Genomic DNA, 23983 nt, shown 5'->3' with positions numbered 1-23983 from the left:
GTCATAGTGAAAATTCGACCTTACTGCTGAGCTCTCCCAGCCTACTAGTTCTTCTTCTCTAGACAAGTCCACGACATAAGCCCAGCTCCACCATAGTGATAGCACAAACCAATCCAGCTTTGCACGGAGTGTTCGGATGGTAACTCCCACATCTTTTGCATGTCAAGTCATTAGGAGGAACCTGAGCCTGCTTCCCCTTTTCTCTTCCTTGGTTGTTGCTGTTGAATCTCTAAAAAGTTGTTCTGACCCTGATGTGGTTGTGAAACATAGCCACCTTTCTTGAAATTCTGGCCTCTCAGTGTGAAATTCCTCCCTTGATTCCTTTGAAAGGATACTCTGTGATCTCTCTTGTCTAAAGCAACATTCCTTGCATAATCCTCAACAACTCTGCTCTTGTTTATCAATTCTGAGAAGATTCTGATCTCCATTGGTCCTACCATACTCAGAATGTCGCTCCGAAATCCACCTTGATACTTTATGCATTTCCATTCTTTGTAACTTTTCGGAGCACCCTGACACACCCGAGAAAACCCACACAACTCTTCACATTTACTGGTGTATTCTACCACAGACGTTGAGCCCTGCTTCAGCTGTAGCAACTCCATCTCCTTCACCATCCTGACTGAGTTGAAAAAATATTTCTTATAGAATTCAGATAGGAAGACGTTCCAAGGTATTGCAGTGTTATCTCATTGCAGAAGATGACGTGTTCCCTGCCACCAGAACTGTGCTTCTCCCATCAGCTGGTATGTAGCAAACTCCACATATTGGTCTTTAGGCATGTGTTGAGCTTGTAAAGCTCTTTCCATATCCTAAAACCGATTGTCAGCCTCTGTAGGATTTTTCATTCCTCTGAAGGTCGATGGGTTTATTTTTAGAAAAGTTGCGAAAGTCATTGGCCCATTACCACCGTTACCACCATTTTTATTACCAGCTTGATTCCCTAACACCTCAGCTGTGGTCTGCATAGCAGCAACCATATTTTCTAAAGTGGTCATGAAGTTTACTAGATTATTTTTAGTCATTTCAGGTTCCTTATTTACTCTCCGACATATTCGTTGACCACGTCCGTGCCCACGAGATGCCATTTGGTTCCTGTTCACACCAAACAATCGATATCAAGGTGATCTGTCTCAATATCTCAAGTCTAGTGCTTCAAAGTCTCAAATTCGTGCTCATGAACAAGTATGCTACATTTATTAGTTAGATAATCCTAAATAGTATATACACACACCTAGAGTATGCTCAGAAGCATAGTCAGCCCATCCCTCAGGCTCTACAAGAATGAACTGCTCTGATACAATAATATAACACACTACCGCACTGAGCTTCACGCTTAAGTTCATCAATCTGAGGTGGTGGAGTATCACGACCTCTAATAAGTAAAATGTGTACATAGGCATATATGAAAAAAAAAGTTTAACTAGGAGCCTTGAAGAAAAGGTTGAACAAAACAAACAAAAAAATGTGTTGCACTCGAATCGATTGAGTGTAAAAGGGATAGATAACAACGTGTAGTGAAAATACTGTACATATATATACATGGAGTTTCAAAAAGATACAAGTTGCAAGCTCTTAACTCAACCTGTGAAGCAAAGGCCGACCAAATTATGTATGTATGTATGTATGTGTGTGTATATATATATAACCTAAAAAATTAAATCCAAAAGACAAAATCTAAGCCCTGTTTCTCCAAGTCAACCTCTAGGAGGGACAAAATATAAGTTATGTATAAGATGGAGAATACTAGTTAGATACATATACAAAACACTAAACACAATACACATCCCCCAAAAACTAGATCTTCGTGTTCCAAGAGTCTCCAGCATGCTCAGCGAGGTGCTTCACGTCTTGCATCTGAAAAACAAAAATATATGTATCAAATGAGACTCGAGGATTCTCAGTATAGTAAAGGTGCTCGTATACATAATAAATAATGTCCATGAAAGCCAGAGATATTCCAAAACTCCAACAATTCATGTTCATATCCTAAAGTTTTCTCTCTAAACTAGAAAATAGGGTGACTATATCTAAGAAAATTTTTACTCCAACTCTTTGTTTCTTTCACAGAAATCCTCCAAACCCTAGGTAGAACAACCCTCAGCACCTCTTCCACCCGGCAGAAGGATCTTTCAGAAACAAACATAGGCAAAACAGACAAGAAAAGCACGTGTATAGATATCAATTATAACAAATAGATCAAGTAGCAGTTAATTGTAGTTAAACAAATAGGCATTCCAAAACAAATGCAAACCCAAACAAAATATATAAATGCATATGATGCATCCCTGTCCTATGGTCGATGAGTCTCATCTATCGGTTATCCAGCAAAACCTGACATGTCCGGTAGCGAACCCTGGACAGTCCCTGCGTGCGTGCATCTCCAAGAGTCTATGCATATATATGTGATCAATCAATTATTATCTCATTGGGGGAATCCGGGGAGTTAAAGTGCTTGGTCACATCTTGCGATGGAGGATCAACAGAATATCGAGTCACAACTTGAAGCAAGTGGTGGCAAGTCACTACATCTACTCAGGAAAACTCGTGTCTTAGATAATTTAAATGCACATGCCAAATAGATCTTTAGTTCATTATTTATCAATGTCATCATCACCATCAATTCATATCTCATTCAATCACAATTCAACATTATTATCATCGTGTTTATCAATACATCTCATTCATCATTGCCGATGCCTGATTAACTCAATTATCCACTTCACAAATCCTTTTCAATATCAACTTAACAGGTTTTACAGAAGTTTGAAAAGCTAGAAGAAAGGTTAAAAACTCAAAAATATAACTTTTTCAAAATAGGGTGGTCATGCGTATGCACGCCATCCAGGTACGCATAAATTCAAGTGTTGTCAAAGTTGCATACATGAACCACGCTTGCATACGTGAATATTCTGGGCAGAAGTGTTGGCTCACGTACGCAAGACACTTGCCGCATACACAGGAGTTCAAATATTGCCATTCTCGTGTACGCATACCCTCCGTGTATGCAAGAATATAGATAGTACCTAGGTCTCACATGCAACACCCTAACTTTTAGCATCTCACGATCATACTAAAAGTCCGAGCGCTACTTACCTCTATTCCTTTAATTAAATACTATGTTTATTTAATATTGAGCCTTCGTGAATACGAACCAAAACTCTTAATAAGAAAACGAAAGGAGACTTTATTTTAAATCACTTAATCACAAAAGTATGTATATTCACATAGCTTTATATACATCGACTTATTTCAAAGAACCTCAATTACAAGTCCTACCCCTCTAAAACCCAAAAGAATAAATGACGAGGGGAAAATAAATTCTAACAACTCAACTTGTAAACATAATCTTCCATGCTCCTGTAGCTTCGCACTAAACCTTCACACCTATAGCTGAAAGGGGTGGAAATAGGGAGTAAGAACTAGAAAGTTCTTAGTAGGGTCGGGGTGAATAGTTAGGTTCATTATCCAAATTTCAAACTTACATTTTTCTTATATAAAATTTTGCACAAAACAGCACTCCATACATTTCATCGCTGATCCTACCAATCACGGCCTCCAGCCCAACTCAAATCAACTCGGCCTCTAGCCTAAATTAAATCAATCTCAAAACTCAATTACAAAATAGAATCAATCACAAGCACAAACAATGCAAGACAAATACAATCAGAGAGTAATTACAACAAGTACAATAAATAACAGTTAAATAGAAATCATCAGATAGGCAAACTAAAATAATTAAGCATACCCAAACAAAGCAAACAAATGCAGTATGATGCATGCTTGTCCTACTGGTCGTGAGCTCACGTGTCGGTTACTTTTCCAGAACCCGACACACCCTGTAGCTAACTCGAATATCATCCACTTGAAAAGCGGTGAGCGGTACACCACCACGAACCCCACCTGACGGGCGGTATACCACCATGAACCCCACCATTGCGAGCGGTACACCACCACGAACCTAGCAAGATCTTCAATTGGAAAACAATACACACACGTGGGCAGTAAACCACCACGAACCCCATAAAACATTCATCACAACCCGTGGGCGGTAAACAACCACGATTCCTACGTCCATCATGACATTAGACAAGCGGTACACCACCACGATCCTTGCCAGGTCATAGCTCAAATTCAAAACCACAATCTTTTAAAATCTTGACCCGGAGCAAGTGGGATTAAGCCACAACCCTTGCGTACTTCCAGATCTTTCCAAATATCAAAATCTCTCTTTCAACAACAATTTAAATCCATTTCTCTTTCATCAAACTCCTTTTCTTGATAAATCGAATTCAAACATAATACTTTTCTTGATAAAACTCAAAAATAATCATTTCTTTAATAATTCAAAATTAGCTAATATAATTCTTAAAGTTTTTGAAAATTCGTTGACTCCCAAAATATTCAAAACACCCCAACTGGCTGTTCATATATAACCGAATCAAAATCTCAAGTAAACAACAATAATTCAACATGAACTCATTTAAATTCAAACAATAATTAATCAAACCAATATTCACTTATCAAATTCACATTTAATTATTATAAAATTACCAAACCCTACCTCCGTATAGAAATCACAACAAATATAATGAATCATAAATAGCTAATTATTTAATTTTCAAAAATTCGGGGTCTTACATCACGTACGCATGACAATCCCGCATATGCATGAATGTAATTTCCTTCAAAAAGCTGTTAGGTTGCAGAAATCAATTTTTTACACCAAACTTCAAACGCGCATAACTTTTTTGTTCAAATCATTTTTAATCCGTTTTTTGAATTCATAAACTTCACCAACCCAATTTTTATTCAAAATAAATTTCAAAAGACTTGGGGGTCCAAAAGCCAAGTTGTGGTCCGCCGAAGTTGGTCAAAAATTCTATTTTTACCAAAAGTTCAAAATCTCTAGTTTTCCAAAATCCTCAATTCAAAATCAACCAAACCATAACCAAATCAACACAATCCATTCCTACCCACTATCACATACTCATTGTCCAATTCTGAATCCTTCTAACACATAAATTCATCAATTCCTTCAAACTATTTTCACAGCCAATTTCACCAACTTCATCAATCAATATCAATAACACAATTATACACATTTAATCCACTAAAACCACAATTCAGGGCATTCAAGCCTTTTCTATGGCAACTAGCCTAAGTTTTCAAGTAATATTATAGATTAACTACACGAAACCAAAATCATACATCGGCCAATTTTCTCCCAAGCCACAAAACACCACAAAACCTCTTGTCACTCAAGCCTCTAAGTTTCAATGTCACCAATTCAGCTAGTCCAGCCACTAAAGTTACTCCCAAGCATACCACTTCATCAAATTGACATCAACTTCATATATATTCAATCTAATTTCATATAATTTCATATACAAACACAATTTTAATATCCTAATCTCATATAATTGGAAATTCAAAGGGGATAATAATTTCTTACCTTTACCCATAGAGTAGTTTGACGAAACTCAGCTATAACTCCTTCTAGAGTACCCCTTAACCATCAAAATTTTACAATTCTCAATACCCATAGACCAAAAATCACAAAATTGTAAGAGGAAAAGAACTGGGTGAGAAATTAAAATTTCTTACCACTTTATTCAGATAAATTTGAAGAGCTCAGCGAGAGGATCGCATAGTAGTAAACAGTGCGACAATCAGAATTTCAGATTGAAAGTTACAAGAAATTGAAATTGGAAGTGGAAGGGTTAGGGTTCTTGGCTGTTTGCTTTTTTTTCTTCAACGTGCAATGATGGAATGAAAGGGAGGAATGGATAAGCGGAGTTATATGTATGTTGGGCCTTGGGCCTAATACGGGTCCAGTCTAACTAGTTTGGTTTGTTGGTCCGGTCTTGGACTAAAATCTTTAAAATTGGTGTTTTAATTCGTATTTTAAATATTTTTACCTCTTCAAATTACAAAATTTAATTTCCTAATTCCTTGGACTCATAATTAATTTATTATTTAGTTATTTATTAATTAACTGGGTTTTATAAAATGCTATATATGGTGAGTCACTATGTTTTTATGTTTACGCATGTGTTATTCTACTTATTTTCATTATGTATTTTGATGAGCCGAAAATTGGATATGCTCAGATATTGACGAGTACAACAAATCGCTCCAAGTAATACCACGGTGAGTAGATATCGTTCCCACAAAGATTAACAGATTGAATCAAGCAACGTCTAACTGAATCTCTAATTAGATCGATCAAACCTTGGCAAAGAACAATGAAAAAAAATGCTGATTGTAAATCAAAGAAGACTTAGAAACTTTGGAGAAGTAATCAGAAAATGGGATGTCAAAGGCTTCGGAGGTATTTAATTCTTAGAAGAAGTAATACTTGTATTTTCTTATTTTGACTCATGCAAAATTCTTTTCACAGCAAATCATTTATAATTAAATTCTAATTCCTTAACAATTTAATTTTTTTTAACCTAATTAATCGCCAATTCCTTGGTCAACTAACTAAGAGAAGAGGTTAAGCACGGTTTCAATTTAAAGCCACATATCTTTCAAAATACTATTTCTAGACAAGTTGAAAATCATGAGAAAGAGTTTCAAACTAATTCCGATATTAAATTTTCCAAAGTAATAACAGAATCCAAGACAAAATTAGAATATTTTCTAATATTTCTAACCATTAAAGATGAACAACGAGACTCAATCTTAAAAAAGTAGAAAAACATGAATCAAAATAAAGAAAACACTTGAATTACTAATCCATAAAATCAAACAGAGCTTCTAACATTTAAAAATAGGAGGTTTAGTTGCTCATGGTAGAAAAGAAAATAACTTAAAACTAAAGAATTTATTGATCCATAGACTCTAAGAAGATCCAAAGATCTCTTTGTGAACCTTGTTTACTTATTTATATTTTAACTTCCTAACTAATTGAAATTCAAAAACTAATCTTATCTTCTAAAGTGTAAGATAATAACTTATTCAAATTCAAATAATACAATCTAATCTAAATCCTAATAAATAAATCTTATCTTTTTAGAAGAAGTTATTACTAATTAATCTTTTAAATCTTGAATTTTGAGTTAATTTTAGAGTTTTCTAGGAGTTGAATTTGGGCTTAGTGGCGCTGGGCTCCTTGGATTAGCGTTCGATTTTGAAGAATTCTGGGCTATTAGGAGTTGAAATTACACTTGGAGTCGGACTCCGAATTTGGACGCTGGGCGCCAGTACCTTGAAGATTAGGTAACACTGGGTGCTACTCCCTAAAATTGGGCACCAGCCCACTTTTGCTTTTCCCGTGTACGAAAGCTGGCCAGAAAACACAAAAGTTGCTGGCCCCTAGACTTTTCCTATTTTTAATTTTAATTAGAAAAAAATTAATTACCAATTTAATATCTAAAAGATTTAGCCATTGTCAATAAGATCCTTAAAAGATGTTATCGACAAAATAATTCTTGAATTATTTAAAAATACGGTAAAAAAAATCAATAAATATTATATTTTTTGTAAATAATAAAAAAACTTTTACAAACAGTTTATTTATTATATCTAAATTTTTTTGACAATATTTAAATAAATATTTAAAATGTGATAAAAAATTTAGAGTAAAATTTGATTTTTAAATTTTTTTATTCTTTAAAAAAATAGTTATTCACAATTTTTTTTAATTCACTTGATAAAAATAATTAAATTTTAAAAATAAAAAAATCTTATTTTTTTAATAATAATTCTAAAAATTAATATTAAATTTGATCTCTAAATTTATTTTGTAAAATATATATTTAATATTTAATTTTTTTTATTGTATTTGTAAATATTTCAAAAATTTATTTATTATTAACATCTTTTAAATTCATTTTGTCAGCGATGTAAATTTTAAATATTATTTTAGTAATTTACTCTTACAATAAACATAACGAGTGGACCAATTACCGCACGCCACAGCTGGGTATATTCGAAGCTGCATCAAATTACAGAAAAGCCCTACAACGAAATTCCAATATCATAATTACCCCTGGTTGTAACCTTTTGGAGGTCATCCGAGACACACGTGAAATATAAGAATTTTTGTATTATTGTGGGGTCATTTTCGAGAATGATTCGATCAGAGTCCACCCGTGAAGAGGGTAAGGCTAAATTGGTAATAACATGTTCTAGGCGGCTGAGTCTAACTCATAGTGGCAACTTTGTTGTTCTTCTTAAAGATGAGGGTGTTTTCGGAATAGTGTTATTCTCCTTAAAATATCCCCAGAAACAGACAAATTTTCCAACCAGAAGCCCTCGTCCTCTAGCAGCTTCAAATAAATTGACCTTTTAAAAGACCACTTGAATTTAAATACCCTAATACCCAGTGTTTGTTAATTATTTTTTATTTTTCCCGGAAAAATATGGAAAATACCATTATGTGAATAGGGATATTTGTAAATATTTTCCACCTTTCATGTAAATATGCATTAGGAAAATATATAATATTTGAACACAATATATATAGCATATAGGCATAATATGTATTGTTAAATAATAAGAAAATATAATATTGAAGAGTGTGTATATATATAGATTGAGATGAAAATATATAATTTATGGTTGATAAAAAGTTGTGTGTAAATAAAGAATAACAATTATTTATGATAGAAAATTTAAATGACAACGTTTGTTTCAATATAAAAAAATATTAACAAATTTTTTTTATGATATTCTTTAATCCAAGAAGTTAAATACTAATTTGTGATAGATTAAAATTTTATTTAATAGTTTATTATAGACTAATAAATTGTTGTATATAATAAAAAAAAAATTCTAATCCTCAACACAATTATTTAAACAAACTAATAAAAACTGTTGTTATTATAGCAATCCAAATTAATTAAAATATCAACGAATTAAAAGTGCTCCTAATAATAAACACAAATATAACCTATGTAAAAAAGAATACAAATTAAAATGTTACATAATTAATTTACCAACATACATAAATTTAACAACCATATATATATATATATATATATATATATATATATATATATATATATATATATATATATATATATATATAATCAACCCCCAAACTATATATTATAAAATATGTATTTAATATTTATAAACAAATTTGATTGTTCTGATAAATCAAATTTAATTAATGTAATAATTAATTATTTTATTAAAAATTATCTAAAATAATACACATACAAATAAATATATAATAACTAATGTTTTTATTCACAGAACATGCATTGTATCTAATTAAATTTAAAAAAATTCTCTGAAAAATAACAGTAAAGGGCGTTTTCTTAATATATGAAATAACGGGACGCAAGGGCATATAAAATAATCAAAAATATTATTTTTATATAAAAATTAACTACTAAAATTAATTATTAATATAATATATTTTTATATAAATATATATTTATTTTAAATTATTTTTAATATATATTTATCTTTTAATATATATTTTATGTTAATAAATAATTTTAATGTGTATGTAAAATAATATATATGGCTATAATCACCAGAAGTAGATCCTGATGAAAGAAGGATAATACATATATTTTTTTTATATTAGAGTGCAAATCCATATAGCATATAGTTCTTGTATTCTTGTGCCAACCCTCTCTCCTCTCACCACACCATAAAAGGAGGAGAGTTTCCTGCTTTTTGTCTTCCTCTACTTCCCACAAATCCCTTCTTTTTCTCATGAAAATTCATAATTAACTACTTCTATAACACCTTAGCTTTAGAGAGAGAGAGAGAGAGAGAGAGAGAGAGAGAGAGATTAATTAGTGTTTAAGAAATTAAAAGGGAACAATTTGAGTAGATTCTTGGTTGTTGCCTCATCAAATGTCAAACATAACAAGTTGTGATAGTGGGAGCTTCTCAACAGAGAACACAGTTCCATTATTAGAAGATGCAGTGGTGAAACAACAATCTTCAGAGATTCTTGGTGGTAGGTTCCATCATAGTCCACATTCTCATACTTCAACAACAACAACAAATAATAAAAATAATAATAGCAATGCTTCCAACTCAAATTCTCAACCTCCTCCTCCACCTCCTAAGAAGAAAAGGAACCTACCGGGAAATCCAGGTAAAATTATTATTTTCTTACAACATCAAGAAAAAGGGGGAAGTTAAAATGGTTTTTAATTTTTGTTTTTGTTTTTGTTTTTTTTTTTTTACATTTTTATCTAATTTTGAGTTTACTATTTTAAAACTTTAATTAACATTTTTTCTGCTTTATTATTTGTTTTGCAAAGATCAGTTCTTCTAGAATTTTAAACGGATACATAATCAAATTAAAATTGAACCATATAATATATATAGATGAAGGTTGTTATTTATGGCATGCATAGATAACAAAAGCTCTGGCAATCCTTTCATTAATTTGCATACTTCTTCACCCATGTCCTTATATACATACTTCTTCACCCATGTCCTTAATTGGTTCCAAAAAATAAAATTAAGAATTATAATGTTGTATATTCGCTCTCATATTACAAAGTGAGCTTCATGAAAAAGTCCCATATTAAATTTCTGGACATAATGGAGTCTTAATTAATTTGAGTACATTTAACTAAAAGTATAAATCTATATGCTCCACAAAATTAAGTAAAGAGGATTAGGCCTGATCTGTTTCAATTCAATACAAAAACAAGGGATGTGTAATTAAGTTCCATATTTAATGTATTAATTAGTTAATTTCCTCTAATTATGATTAGTTACTAATTAAATGAAGTGGAGAGACAAGGATCTGGATGGTGATAAAAAATAAATGGTGAATTATTGGTTTCGTTATAAGTAGTAAGAAAGAAGAGAGGCTCAATTATTGGGTTGCAGTGGTTTACAATCATTGCCCTCCTTCACTGTTGACTTTGCTTGACTACTACTACGTCTACTATAGCTACTTCTATCTCCCCCCTCCTTTTTTTTTTTTTTTTTGTGTGTCAAAACTGTTTCAGGTATAAAGGACCATATACTTTCGCATATGAGATACCTCATTCTCCTCTTTTATTTATGTGCTTATGTAAACTTTTTTTTCATTGTGTTTGTTTAAGAATGCGCCAAAATAATGCGGTTGGAAGATATATGGGGAGAGAGAGAGGTTTTGTAGTTTTTGATCTAATTTAAATGACACATCCAATTATCTCTTTGACTTATATACATTATATGCCTATACAAAAAATAAATTATCTGTATAAAATATATATTAAAAATAAATTAAAAAACATATTTATATATAAATATATAATAATTAATTAAATAACTCAATATTGTGTATACATAATATTTTGTATTTTTTTTCTTATTAGCTTGAATGGCTGTGTCTTCTCCCTATTTTTTAATAACTAGAGATTTGTATTAGAAAATTAGTATAATTTATACTACACTAAAATTCAAATGCAGATAATTCAATAAAAATTATATATATAAAAACCCTTACATGCCATATTGGTTCCACTTGGTGTTTTGTGAACAAACAATCCAATATTACATTTTCATCGTTAATTTCAATTTAACATACACGTGCACATACAATACATATGTTAGCTTTTTCAGGTTTTTTTGTTGTCTTTTCCTCCAGCTACATATATATCAACTGAAATTAAATAATTAGAACAAGATTCTTATCTTCTTTAATTTGGGTGACATACAATAATTTCACATTAAAAATTAATGTTATAATAGGACATAAATATATACTTCTTATGCATAAACAGTATTTAACATTTGACACAATACACTTGTAAATTTCAGATCCCAGTGCTGAAGTGATAGCTCTATCACCAACAACACTAATGGCCACAAACCGCTTCATATGCGAAATATGTAACAAAGGGTTTCAAAGAGACCAGAACCTTCAGCTTCATCGGCGAGGACACAACCTGCCGTGGAAGCTGAAGCAGCGAACGAGCACGGAGGTGAGAAAGAGAGTATATGTGTGTCCTGAGTCCTCGTGCGTTCACCACAATCCCGCGAGGGCGTTGGGTGACCTCACGGGGATCAAGAAACACTTTTGTAGGAAGCATGGTGAGAAAAAGTGGAAATGTGATAAGTGCTCAAAGAAATATGCTGTTCAATCTGACTGGAAGGCACATTCCAAAATATGCGGTACAAGGGAGTACAAATGTGACTGTGGCACCATCTTTTCCAGGTTCATCAATATATATACTTATTTAAAATATATTTTTAAACAAATTATATTTATCATTATATTTTAAACAACTATCATATTAAGTATATATTAAAAATTAATTATTTATATAAAATATATATTAAAATATAAAATTAATATATATGTATTTAATTTATACACAAATATAAATATATAGTGATTGATTTTGGTAGTTGATTTTGTTTTGTACATAATATTTTTAATTGTATATTAGTTAGGTACACGAAAATTTTGTGTGGCCACATTAAGCATTAAGTTGAATATTTCTCATAATTATTTATTAAATTCCATTTTAACTTTAAAATAAACATATAATTTCAAGTAGTATTACTCCATAATAATTATTATAGCATATGCACCACCTTATTGACATTTTATAACCAAGTATTTCTCTATTTATATATTAATTATCGGATGGAATGTGAATTTTTAATAGAAGTAGAGCCGTGTATTAAGTATTGGGTTAATATATAGTATTTGTTAGATGACTAGGTTTATATTGAAGATTATAAAATTTCATTGGCATATTTTATACTCCATATCGTCATGGAGTTTGACTCGTGTTAATTTTTCTACTTAATTTCGTTACACTAGTTGCATGCAGTAGCAATCCTTTGAAGCGTGCTGTTTTGGATATCAGAGATTCTTCTTGACCACACACGCACACCCTTGCTGAATTATTGTTATATATGTTTATTATATTTAATTCAATAAGCGTATATCATTTTTTATATTGCAACGATGTATATTTAAATATTAATATAAAATATACACTGAAAATAAAAGTTTTCAAAAGTAAATGTGAAAGTCTTTAATTGGTCTACAAGGACAAGTCATTATTCATATTCAACTTTATTTGTCTCCAGCTGGTTTCCTTGTCTAAGCCATTAAAATATTAGTATTGATTTGTTATTTAACACAAAATTGTCCATAAATGGTCATCATGGAAAAATTATAGGCCATATAAAAGAGAATAATCTATGTTTTCTAGAAAATAATGTATTTTTATGTTCAACGCTTCTCTTTCAATTTAATATCCATGAAGTAGTGAGCGTTTAGATATTGTCTCATAAAAATTAAAACGAATGTCACATGTTATTAAATATTATTATTTTTAGGTAATATTTAATCAATAATAATTTATATTTATATATATTTTATGTATAAAAAATATATAATTTATATTTATATTTATTATAATTTTATATGTATAAATTAATATAATTTATACATATAAATTAATAAAATTTATATTTATATTTATCTTTGCACAAATAATTTATATTTATATTTAAAGTTTGTACATATAAATTAATAAAATTTATATTTATATTCATCTTTGTACAAGCAATTGTTATTTTTTATATCTTAATTTAATTAATTTAAATTTTTTTATTAAATTAACTACATAATACATATTTATTGTCAGTAATAATTTATATTTATATTTATAAATATATATTTTGTACATAAAAAATATTTAATTTGTATTTATATATATCAAAATTTTACACATATAAATCAATATAATTTGTATCCATATTTTTTAAAATTTATACTGATAAATTAATAAAATTTATTTATTAAAAATAATTTGATATTTATGCTACTTAAATAATAACTAAAAATATTAAAAAATATTAGCTCTTAAAAATTTCTCATACATGAATGTTAATATTTGAACTTTTCTAGTTTTTTCACCAGAGGCTCTACACTTCTTTAAGAAAAAATATTAAGGCTAACCCTTTTAGCATTAAAAAATAAAAGTCATCTAGTATTGATTTACAAAAATAGTTTTGAGCATGTAGAATTTTTATTCTTAATCGAAACTAAAAAATATTATGCGTAAAAAAAAATAATTATATATTTACATATAAATATATACATTGTTAAATTGATTTTTTATAGTAAAACTTAAAGATTAGCAAAAATAATTATTTTTTATAAATATTTTTAGTTATTAGTCTAATTTTTTAGTTTAACAACCTAACTTCATTTTTTTAGTTTTACTTTTAAATATTGCTGATTAACTGTTAATTAAAAATAATAAATTTTATTAGTTCTCTAAATATTCTTTGATTTTCTATGTTTATTTTGTATTTCATGTATATTTTATATAAGATAAAAATTCAAGTGCAGTTAATTTTATATGAAGTTAATAGTTGAGAGTGGTTAAATAATTTAATAAATTTGACTAAATTTTTATCTGAATAATTGCAATTCAGTTTTTATGTTTATATAAACATTTTTTTTATTAATTTATTTTTTGAGTCTCCGCTTTTCTAATAGAAAAGGAGGATGCTCCCATAAAGACGGTGTAAAATGTCTTTTTGTAAAGACACTTATTGCCGTATTATTATTGGACGTATTAATAAATCGGTTATTTTAAAATTTTTTAACAAATTAGAATAAAATCGATTTTTTTATAACAATAACAATAAATCCAATTCTTATCAGATCCGATCGAACCGACCAATTTACATAATTCACTGGATCATGAATTTTTTTTAAACAAAAATCATAAATATATTTATCTTTTTATAAAAAAATTTAAACATAATTTGATTTAGACTGTGTAACTCGATCGGATCAAATCAGATCTAATAATTATAATGCAGACAATTGAGTTTATTATTGTTACTATAATAAATCGATTTTATTCTAATTTATTAAAAAATAAATTATTAACCAATTTAATAAAAATATCTAGTAATATTATAACACATATAAATATCTTAAAAAAAATATTTTTATAAAAATAATCTCCAACAGAAAAAGCAACCTAATTATTGAGATGTGTTAGTTGTTGATATTGTGCAGAAGAGATAGCTTCATCACCCACAGAGCATTCTGCGACGCACTTGCAGAGGAGAACAACAACAAGAACGAAGGATCATTATTCCCAAACATACCTTCAAATCTCCAATCCCAACCCCAAATCCCAAACCTCCTTCTTCCCTCTCTACCAATCACCACCACCCCCACCACTCTTTCTTCATCCTCCTCACTCCCTCTTCACCACGACCTCATCATTCCAAAACCCTCATTCAACAACATACCCTTCCCGAGAAACCCCAACACCACCTCCACCACCACCATCTTCGATGACAACGCCCTCCACTTAACTGCGTCGTCGTCATCACTGTCCTCGCCGCACATGTCAGCCACCGCACTGCTTCAGAAAGCAGCGCAAATGGGTGCAACCGTCAGCAGCAGCAACAACAACATAGTAGTGGAGAATAGCAACAAGGGTGGCGGTTATGTAACCGCCACAACAAGCATGGCGCCGCCATCGTTTAGCGGAGTAGCTCCAGTGCAACAGAATGTGAATAACAATAATAACAGTTTGTTCATGAACCAGTTCATGCAACAAGACATGGCTACTACTCCTCATCATTATGGTAATTTGATGTGTGGAATGAACGGTGTGGATATGTTCAACGCTATATTGGACCAAAGCAAGGCACTGTCCAAGATCATTGACCACAGTAACCACCACCGCGAAAGTGCGGTGACGAAAAGGGAGTGTACTAAGGGTGGAAGTATCGGGGGTAATAGTGATGTGATGACGTTGGACTTGTTGGGAATAGGAGGAGGCGGCGGCGGTGGACATAATGGAAGTGGTGGTTTCTATGGCGGTGGTAATAATAATAATAACCAGCAACAAGGAGATAATAATGGTGCAGCAAGTGTAAGAGATGAGGTTTGGAATTGGTCAACGAAGAACGCAGGTTTTGAATCCTTCTCAGCAACAAGCAGCATTTGAATGAATTGATTCTTGTTATCGTGAAGTGGTATTTTTATACTTTACGATAGAGTGAAGTATATGATCATAAATCATTGAAAAAGTCACATGTGAAGAAGTATAAGATGTTACTTTTTCATTGGTTAAATCATAACACTTTATCATGAAGTAATATTGTTCTACTTTATATGAGTATCTATTGTCACGAAATAATTTTAACTTCTTTTTTTTTTTTTCAATGGCTGGTGTAATTTTCTGCCAAGTTTGGTCGTTAATTATGTAATTTTTTCTTTAAAAATTTTAATTTAGCTATGTCCTCCGTTCGGCCATTCATTTATATTTTATTATTGTAATCTGGAAATTAAATTCTGGAAGAAAACCGAAAGTGCCTTGGCAAAGAGCAAGGCACGTTAGAGTTGGGATAACAGTGTAGATCACTTCTTTGTGTTCAGATAATTATTACTGCTGTTAAAACGGTTATGGTAAAATATTCTTGACTTTATTCAAGATTAAATAATGATGTATGAACTGATAGATAGAGAAGAAAAGTAAAGTTTACTCCACATTTATTGGGTAATTTACTTATTTAAACTAGTTAAAGATAGATATTATTAGAATATTCTAAAACTAAATGTATTATAATTTTATCCTCCCACTTTTTATAAAAATCGTGGCATATCTACAAGTTTTTCGAAAAAATATAAAACCTAGTAGATTACCACGATTTAAGCTTCAAATCTTCATACATGAATCGTTGTCACTGGGCATATTTTAAGTGGGTCAGAAATGTAAACCTTTTACAAGTATAAGACCACGATTTACACATTAATTCAAAATCATGGACAAGTGAGATAAAACTATAGGCACACAAAGCATAAGTCATGGGTTTAGTGTTGGTTTTCCAAGAATTGAATGAAACCCATGAAAGACCCATGATTTAGTGTGATACATACATAAAACATATGTAAGAAACCAACGATTTATGCAAAGTGGTGGCGTGCATATATATATAAAATCAGTAGCGAGCCAACGTTTTAGTTGAGCCATTTGAGCGAAGAAAACTCAAACCATAACAACGATTTACAGTTCTGAAATAGCTAGTGATCTTGGTGGGGTACACCGCATAACAAAACGTGGCGATAGATTATTCATACGGTGGCTATTCTGATAAAGTTGTCAGTTTCATCTTTTTGTGGTTGTTATTGATTTAAAAGCGTATCACTAAAAGTGTTGCTTAAAGAGAAAGTGTTATCCTTAATCGTTAACTTGGCTCTGATACCAATTTTTTTTTTTATTTTCGACTTTTCTTTTAATATAATTTCTTAAATCCTCAAGAACTTCTTTTATTTCTACACTTTCTCTTATTTTTAAATATCTTTCAATTTTTTTTCATTCTTCATTTTTTCTTTCAACAGCTTTAATTCTTTTAAATCGTAATATGATTTTTCAAGCATTTATAAAATTTTTAAATTTAATTCCACACTACAAGAAAATAGAGTTATTTTAACACTTTATTTTTTAACACCATAATTAAATGTCAAAATTAATATATATTTTTGACAAATATCACAAACGTCAAATTTTTTATGTTTTCTTGATGAATAATTTGACCGTAGAAAATTACTCCTCAATTTTGATACTCATTTGTTTTCAATTTACTCCACTATTTTTCTTTTTCTTTGGGCTCTGTTAATTTTGACATCACACTACTCTCAGTTTAGGATTATACTACTCATTCTTTATCTTCAAAATCTCAATTTATTCTTTTGTTTCAAGATCTCATTTCATTCTTTGTTAAAATTTTTTGTTGAAAATATTTTATAGTTAATAAGTGTCAAAATAAATAGTATTTTTGACAATTAATAAGTATCACAGAAAATATGTTCTCAAAATTTTCTAACAAATTATTTTTGACAGCCAATATTTATCAAAATAAGATTTAAATTTTTTTCACAATCACTTATATGTTAAAAATACTATTTTTGACAAAATTTTTATTAACATATTTTTATAGTTAAAATAGTGTCAAAATTTATTTTTTTGACAAATTTTAATTTTCTTTTACACATTATAACCCTCAAAAATAATCTATATTGTTGTAGTGACCAACTTGTTTATGTTTATTCTTATTTCTATCCTTTTTATTATATGATCGTCAATTTCGATCTGAAGATTATTTAATTCTCTTTTATACTCCTCTATTTTACTTTTTAATTTTCTCGCTCTTTTCCTTTTTATTTTATTTTCTGATTTTTCAATCTTTTTATGCTTTATCATAATTAAAAATAGTTTTGTTTAACATTATTTATTTTAGAATTTCTGCAAACTCTATCATCAATTCATCACTATTTTCTAGAGATTCTATTAATTTTTCTAGCTTTTCAACTTCTCTTTTCAACTTGTTATAGATTATTTTTAGAGCTTCAAATGCTCTTTTATTTATTTCAGAAAACTGCAAATAATTCAAACGATTCTCTCTTTCAAAGAGCTCTTGTTTCTTATCTTGATAAGTTACATATATTTCTTCTTTATTTATTGTCATAATTTAGTATTTAGGGTTTCATTTAATTTTTCGACCTTTTTTGTTAATTCTTTTATTTCAGAGTTTTCTTCTTTAGTCTCTAACTTAGATAAACTTAAAGGACTATTAATTTTAGATTCTCTTATTTGAAAATTCGATGAAACCAATTTTCCTGATGGTTCTTTTAATAATAGAACTAGGTTTTTAATAGCTTTATATTTTGGTATTTCTGTTTTTACAATTTTTTGAAATAATTCATCTACATAAATTCTTTCTCTGTTTTTAAATATTATACTATGATGGCTATTTGTTAAAGCATAATTTATTGCATATGTAATTGAAAATGGTTCATCATCTTGTTCCATTAGATTCTTTTTGTGAAATTTATAGCCAAACTTATAGATCTTCCAAGATTTTCAGTTGATAAAGGTATAGCATATCCAATATGGGCATTAAATTTAACATTTACATTTGCCAAATTTCTATGAACAATTCCAATTATTTGATCTATTGGGTCATCAGTAATTCTTTTGTCACAGATTGCTAAATTTATTGGTGAATTAATTCCTTTCATATATGTAGATTTGATTAAGACTTGTATGGTACTAATATGAATCCATCCAATTTTAGATCTTTTTTGTTGATCCTTAATTTTCTCAATCTGTTTACTCAATTCTTTATCATTTATCAAAGCTATTTCAAGTTCTCCATTGGCAGATTTTATCTTTATAGGGGCTTCAAGTTGAATGTTTCCATAGTATATTATATTTTTTCTATTAAAACCTTCTTTTAAAAGACTTTGCTTATTAAAATTTTCATTTGATTTGAGATTTAATTCTGTTTTTAGAACAGCCTGTTTTTCATTATCTAATAAAGCAGTTAATCTATAATAATTAGATTCTTCCGTTAATTCTAAACTTTCTAAATAATTCATAACTAAAAGATTAAGATGAAGATGTACCTTTCTGGAGAAAAACTTCCTTTATTTAGTATATTTTACATAAGGTGTTTTTATCTCCAGAGGGGAGATTGTAGATAATAACTCCAGAGGGGAGTTTAGAACTATTTTTCCCTAGGAGAATTCTTTGTCAGACTACAGAATCGCCTCGGCAGCTTCCTCCTTGCTCTCCTAGCATGTGAGTACTCTTAGCCTTCTGCTTTCTGTTTTCTGATACCCTCTTCAATTGCCTAAGCAACCTATTTATAATAGTTGGGTCTGATGGACAATTCCCATCCTTACCCTTCTTATGACGTCATTGCTTACGTCATTGTTTATTATCTTGCACCAGCTACATTATTGGTGCTTTATGACCTAAGCGCTTACGTCATTATGCAATAATGTTGAGGGATGCTTCAGATGCACTGTCCTCTTCTTTTATCATGTGGGCTTCAGATGCACTGTCCTCTTCTTTTATCATGTGGGTTGATTCCGTTTCATTATTGCTTTCTTCAGATATTTCTGAGGCACATAGCTGGCACTTGTGGTCTTCTCTATCTTTTATCAAATAGCAGAGATTCCTCTTTATCCCTTCAGGGAGCTTTTCTAAAAGTCCAGATAAATTATAGAATGCTGATTCAAATTCCACCAAGAGTCTCATCTCTCTTTCTTCAATTTCATTTCTTTTACTGGACACAAGCAGAGTATTTCTACTTTTATAATTAATCCTTGTGTGAGATTCTTTCGTTATTTTTTGAGTTCTTTCAAAGACCCTTGCTAATGTGCTGGCTAGTCTTCCTTCATGACTGTAAATTGTTAAATTTTGAATTCAATCAATTGGTTGAAAATTTCCTGGGAAGACGGACATGAATATTACTTGGTGTGCTGAAATCAAGCATTCTTCTTCTTTATTAAAAATAGGTTGACTGTTTGTAAATTTTAGGGATACATCCCTTGGATTTACATTGTCAATCATATTTTTAAATCTCTTTACTGCATCAAGAATCCTGTAGGAAACTCACTAATAATTTTTAGATCATTAAAAATTAAAATTGTATCAATTAATCCATACTGGAAAAACTGATAAGTGTCAGATGGGGAAGCATCTGGAAAGATAACCAGCTTTGTTAGCTGTTCTTTGGCAATAGGATAATATCCCAAAATTGCCCTTTTTTCTTCAGTCCAATTCAGGACTATATTAAGGGTTTCTCTGAGATTTGATCTACAGACCCTTTTCTTTTCCTTGATTTCAGCCCTTGTAGGAATGTTTCTTATTATTCCTATTCTCTGGGTTTGAATTGGAGCTTTATCTGCTCTTTTTAGGGTTTGCTCTGGATGAAGAGCTTCATATTCCCTGAAGGATTCCTTTGCCTCTTCCAGTGTTAAAAATCTTCCTTTATGAGTTATCCTTGATTGATGTGTGAATGGTGCTGCTTTTTCCCAGGCATCATATACTCCTTTCATGGGGCCATTATAAATTATATAATATTTTTTATCTTGGGTGGATTTTTTAATAATTTCAGCAATTGTTATATTTTCTGAAATTTTTTCTTCACCTGATTTGTCCACCATGCTTAGCTGGCTGAACTCTGATGGTTTCGCTTGTTGTGTTGATTTCATTGCTTCAATGGCCTTCTTGAGAGATTGGATCTGTGTTCTTATTTGCTGACAATGCTTGCATTTTTCGAGTTCTTGCTCATATTTTTGAATTTCTTGATCTAATGCGTTGTAGACGAACTCCATTCTCTCGTTAATGTATCTGCAATAACATTTTTGTCACCCTTAATATATTCAATCTTTATTGGATATTGTAACAAAAATAATTGCCATCTTACTAATCGTCCATGATTATAGTCAACTTTTAAATTATATCGTATGAAACCTGTTAGGTAACTTGAATCTGTCCTTAATGTAAATTCTCTTGGTAGTAAATCAATTTTCCATTTTTTAAGAGATTTAATTGCTGCTAGAGTTTCCTTTTCATGAGTAGTATATCTCTGTTCTGTTGGAGTAAAAGTCCCTGAAATATACCTGCAAAGTAATTCCTTTGGGGAATATTTAGAATCTAGTGATTCTTTTTCTCGTTTCAAACTTTTTATAGCTTTCTTAGCTTTTAGACATCCTGACCAGGTTATGTCCGAAGCATTTGTTTCTACTATTAAGTAGTCGTTTTCTTCTGGAATATAAAGTTCTGGAAGTTTTTCACATACTTCTTTGACTCTTTGAATTTGCATACTATCTTTTTCTTCCCATTTCCATTCTTTTTTAGTACTTATTTTTGGAAATAAGCTTTTAGTGTATTCTGTTATATTCTTTAAAAATCTTTGATCAGAAATATAATTTATACACCCTAAAAATCTTTGTAATTATTTTCTATCTTCTATTTTATTAGGAAATAAATTTATCTTTTCTAAAACATTTGGTTGAAGTTTTAGCTTTCCTTGAGTGGATAGAATTAATCCAAGAAACTCTATTTCTTGTTTTGCTATTCTTGCTTTCTTTTTGCTAAGAACTAATCCTTTTTCTTTACATCTTTCTAAAACTATTAATAATTTTTGAAGATGATCTTCTTTATCCTGTTTTGTAAAAATTAATATATCATCAATGTAAACTAAAACAAATTCATTCAACTCTTTTAGATTTTTTTCCATAAATCTTTGATAAATATCTGGGGCTTGTTTTAATCCGAATGGTAATACATTCCATTCATAGAGCAACACACTTGTTGATTCTTTTGTTGGGCAAGTAAAAGCAGTTAATTTCTTTGTTTCTTCGTCTAAATGAAGTTGCCAATATCCTGATTTTGCATCAAGAGATGAAAACCAAGTTGCTCCTTTGATTTTTTCTAAAATAGAATCTTTTCTTGGAAGTTTATGACTCATAGTTGCTTCATTCATCTTCTTATAATTAATTACCATTCTTCATTTTCCTCTTTTAATTTCATTATTGTTTTCGACATAAAAGGCTGGAGCCGCATGAGGACTTTTACTTAATCTTATAATTCATTTTTCCAAAAGATCTTTACATTCTAATGAGAACTCTTCTCTATCTCTTGCGGAATAAGGAATTTTATTTGGAACATTTATTTCTTTTGTAGGATCTTTTAATTTAATGCTTACTAATTCTTTATTTATATTTTTAATATCTAAAGGATTTTCAGCGCAAATTTCATCCAAAAGTTCTTCTATCTTTATTTTAAGATTATTTTTTGGAATATTTATCTGAAAATATAAATTTAAATAACATGTTTCTAATATAAAAAATATTTTAAATTTTAAAATCTTATCTATAGTAGTAGTTGGTATTTTTATACGTTTTGATTTTTGATTTATTGAAGAATCGTGTGGAGCTTTTAAAATTATATATGTTAATTCTTGAATGAATGGATGATATAACTTTAAAAAGTTATTTCCTATGATAAAATCTATTCCAAAATCTAACATATATATAGATGGAACAATGAACCTATAATTTTGAATAAATATTTCAGCCATCTCTGCTTTTTGGTCAATTTTATGTATTGATTTGTCAGCTATTCTAACTCTTAATGGTTTCTTTAATTTTTTCCAATCAAGTTTTATATTTGTACTAGCAAAGCATTGTGTTGCTCCAGTATCTATGAAAGCATTTATAAACTTTTCTGTTATTTTTATAGTAATAAATGTGGCATTATTGCTCAGTCTCTGAGTCTGTTTCTGAGACATATTCAAAAATATAGTCTAAGTTATCATCTGATTCTTCTAATGGTTCCATGAAACAAGACTTAGCAATTTCTATTTGTTTGGTAAGGTCCTTTTTATCCTTCTTTTTTGGACATTCATTTGCATAGTGTCCTTCTTCTTGGCAATACCAACACTTACAATTTTCTTTTTTATTTGGGCAATAGTCATTTTTTTGTCTTTTATTTTTATTGTTATTTCTTTTTCTAAAATACCTCTTTTTTCTCCAGTTTGGATAGTATTTTCTTTTTCTAAATTGATATTTTCTTTTTCTTTAAAAATTTTTATTAAGACCATATTTTTGAGGTATTTCTTCATTATCCTGACAGCAAATTCTAATTATATTTGCAAATCTTTTTTGAGTCGCTTCTTGCATACAACGTTCTTTTATTTCCTCTCTTATTGCAGAGGTTGCTCCACCAAAATTATTTTCAATTGTCCCTCTATTTATTTCTCTTATAAATCTTTCCATTATAAATTCATTAGCAGGATATGGAAGTTTTGTTATATACATACTAAGATAATGGTCTTTATCTTCTTCTTTTAATTTATAATAATGTATTCTATATTCACATATATAAGATTCCACATTACATAAATCATATATCTGAATATTAGCTAAATGGTTTTTTGCTTCTTGGTATTCTTTATTAAAGACTTCTTGTCTATGATCTATAATATTTTTTCCAAAAAATTCTTTATATAAAATCATCATTATATGTAATATCTTGTCATAAGCTGTTGTTTTTGTTGCTAATTCTTCTATTATTTGGTTTTCTATTGATGTCATATAATCTCTTACAGTTCCTTTAGTATGAAACCCTATATAATTCCAGATATCTCTTCCAGACAATTCACTAAGTTTTGGATTAGTAAAGGCTTCTAATAAAAAGGAATTCAACCAGTT

The 23983-nt window shown here is 29.8% G+C and overlaps 1 protein-coding gene across 1 annotated transcript; it reads left to right on the top strand.

The window, feature by feature from the left end:
* Positions 1 to 9506: 9506 nt before the first annotated feature.
* LOC112776241 (zinc finger protein GAI-ASSOCIATED FACTOR 1) lies at positions 9507 to 16232 on the top strand. Its single transcript, XM_025820317.3, has 3 exons — positions 9507 to 10069; positions 11737 to 12133; positions 14975 to 16232. Exons 1-3 carry the CDS (start codon positions 9823 to 9825, stop codon positions 15918 to 15920), a joined length of 1590 nt encoding a protein of 529 aa, XP_025676102.1. The 5' UTR covers positions 9507 to 9822; the 3' UTR covers positions 15921 to 16232.
* Positions 16233 to 23983: the final 7751 nt, after the last annotated feature.

Source organism: Arachis hypogaea, chromosome 19 (assembly GCF_003086295.3).
Source record: "Arachis hypogaea cultivar Tifrunner chromosome 19, arahy.Tifrunner.gnm2.J5K5, whole genome shotgun sequence".
NCBI classification, from domain to species: Eukaryota; Viridiplantae; Streptophyta; class Magnoliopsida; order Fabales; family Fabaceae; genus Arachis; species Arachis hypogaea.
The sequence above is the reverse complement of the archived record's forward strand: the minus strand, read 5'-3'. Positions and strand labels throughout refer to the sequence as shown.

Bases quoted from the DNA above. Each gene is read 5' to 3' on its own strand.
- LOC112776241 (XM_025820317.3), top strand. From the start codon at position 9,823: ATGTCAAACATAACAAGTTGTGATAGTGGGAGCTTCTCAACAGAGAAC. The intron at 10,070-11,736 runs GTAAAATTATTA...TGTAAATTTCAG, and splicing joins GAACCTACCGGGAAATCCAG to ATCCCAGTGCTGAAGTGATA. The intron at 12,134-14,974 runs GTTCATCAATAT...GATATTGTGCAG, and splicing joins TGTGGCACCATCTTTTCCAG to AAGAGATAGCTTCATCACCC.